The sequence below is a fragment of the Lactuca sativa genome, chromosome 6, assembly GCF_002870075.4.
Source record: "Lactuca sativa cultivar Salinas chromosome 6, Lsat_Salinas_v11, whole genome shotgun sequence".
Taxonomy (NCBI): Eukaryota; Viridiplantae; Streptophyta; class Magnoliopsida; order Asterales; family Asteraceae; genus Lactuca; species Lactuca sativa.
The window spans coordinates 61,039,561-61,042,231 of record NC_056628.2 but is presented as its reverse complement, the minus strand read 5'-3'; the positions used below and the strand labels follow the sequence as shown (position 1 = coordinate 61,042,231).

Below are 2,671 nucleotides of genomic sequence, written 5' to 3'. Positions count from 1 at the left end.
ATTACCCAATATATTGTAGAAAACTTGCATAGGATGTCTATGGTGTTGAAAGATTTTTTTTATCGATTTATGTTCTTACGAGGACAGTAGTGTAATTTTCATGTTCATAAAGAAAAATACAAAATAAGAAAAAAGAGAAAAATAAAAAGAGGTGGGAGATTGGAGGAAGAGCACGCGAGGAACATTTAAAGCGAGTGAGTATCACGCGTTCTGAAATTGTTAAAAAGCACATATTTAAGAAGGGAAACGCAAGAAAGATTGTTGGCAACAAACTACTTGAAGCATAATTTACACTTTACTACCCTTCTCTTCCTATCCACTAACTTTTCACTGTTCACATTTTTAACCCTTTCACTATGTATATATATTGAGCCTACACCCCTCACTCTTTTCTCCATTACCAGTAACCCTCCACTCCTCTTTCTTTCTCTCTTTCTCTCTCCCCTCTCTCACACTTCACACAGATTCACACAGTTTCGCCATGGAAATGGAGTTCATGGCAGAATTCACGGAGGGTATGAGTCGTGATCGAGCTCGCCAAATCATTAGAGGTAAACGAACAAAACGTAATCGGCCTTGTTCGCCTTTTGGGATTTCCACCACCTCCGGCAACAGTGACTGTTTGATTAATAACTTTACACCTGATCACTCGCCGGTGATGTCATCTGAGATGTCAACGGAGGAAGACGAAGACATGGCGAATTGTTTGATTATGTTGGCTCAAAGTGTATCTCCGGTCAAGGAGGAAAAATCCGATCAGATTCGTCAGAAAACCGAGAAGTTAAGTAGTCGGAGATTTACAGAGATGGCGGTTTCTTCCGCCGGTGGAAAAGCTGGGTTCTATGTGTATGAGTGCAAAACGTGTAATCGTACGTTTCCGTCGTTTCAAGCTTTAGGTGGACACAGAGCAAGTCATAAGAAGCCGAAGGTTAACGTAGAAGAGAAGAAATCTGGTTTGATTAATATTCAACCGCCATTGATGGAATATTCTGATGAAGATCAACACAAAGTCGTGGTAGAAGACGAAGAAAACAAGAACAGTTTGATCATCAGTAATAACGTCCAGAAATCTCCTTCATCTTCACCGGGTTTGATTCAAACAGGAATTATTAATAACAACACCAGAGGAAAAGTTCATGAATGTTCAATATGTGGATCGGAGTTCTTATCCGGCCAAGCTCTCGGCGGACACATGAGAAAACACCGGCCAACTCCACCGGCGATCAACAGAAGTACTGGAATCTCAACAAACACCGACGACAGCAGTACTGATAATCATATAATTGAAAATTCTCCGGTGGGTAATAGTATGTTATCGTTGGATCTTAACCTTCCGCCACCGGAGGTGGCTGACGACGTTCAATCACAGTTTCAGTTTACTGCGAGTTCTTCACAACAACATCTAGTTTTCTCTGCTCCAGCTTTAGTAGATTGCCATTACTGAAAGCAAGAAAGAAGAAAGAAAAGGTCAACATCACAATTCAAAAACGCTACTTACATCAAGATCAATGTGAAATATTACATTTTCAATTGTTATTACTATTCATTGACAATTAATTAATCCAAACTGATTCTTCTCATTTACCATGTCATAATTCTCGAATTTAATTTCAAATTCGTCTCAAATTTCCAAATTCTATATGATTTGAGGTACATGATAACATGAATTCATGCCATTGTAACGCTATTGGATCATCATTCAAATTTTATCATTTTCATTGATTTAATGCATACAATCTTCGATACGATTCATTGTTTAGTTACTTATGTGATTGTTTCTTGATTTAAATTCAAAATATTGAAAATTGAAAGCAGATGAGTTCTTAATTTTTTTTATAAACATAATCAATCACAAGTTTTTTACTTTAATTTGAGTTAGATTGAAGTAGTGTGAAGTGTAGTGAGTGTGGAATACTTTGAGTAAGTGGTTAGTGTTGAACAGGTGATATGATGCATATCATGGGTTGCCTTTCATTCACGAAAAGTGAGTGATAGTGTGAGTAATACATGGGCATCTCCCTTTTCTTTCATTTTCCATTTTCTATCTAAACAAATATAAGGTGAATTACACTATTACCCTTTGGTACATATTTTGAAAAAGAAAACATGATTTACATAAAACATGTATAAAAAACCGAAAAAAGACATTTCTTCCTTTTGGTCATCATTTTCGTGCCTTTATTTTGTTTTTTTCTCAAGTGGAGTATGAAAGAAAACACACGTCACGTATTGCATACACTTAAAACGAATGTGTGACAGTATATGAGAAAAGAGAGACGGCAGAATATGATAACAGAATGCCAAACGGTTTGGCACTACCATTAGCACAATCGAAAGTTTATGCAAAAGTGTCTTCTTTCAACAACCTATGAGCTGACATGACACTGTTTTCTAATAAAAAAAATTTATTCTTTAAGCAACCAATGAACTAACACATAATTCAGCTGAAAAAAGGTTCTTCTTTCATCATCTAATAAGCTGGCTCACATTTGTTGGTTCACATGAGATGTATATGAGAAAAACAAGAACCTACCTATGCTCAGAAACAACCTAAACATATAGTGGAATGAAAACTCTAATATTGTTAAAATTTGAATATTTGATTGTTTATGCAAGTATACATGTAAATGAATGTAAGAATAACTAAAAAGAAAGAAACACATGGTTTGTG

The 2,671-nt window shown here is 35.9% G+C and overlaps 1 protein-coding gene across 1 annotated transcript; it reads left to right on the top strand.

Moving 5' to 3' along the window:
- Window positions 1–354: 354 nt before the first annotated feature.
- Window positions 355–1,580, top strand: LOC111897761 (zinc finger protein ZAT5). The gene has a single exon (XM_023893713.3). The coding sequence runs from the start codon at window positions 482–484 to the stop codon at window positions 1,442–1,444; it is 963 nt and encodes a 320-aa protein (XP_023749481.1). The 5' UTR covers window positions 355–481; the 3' UTR covers window positions 1,445–1,580.
- Window positions 1,581–2,671: the final 1,091 nt, after the last annotated feature.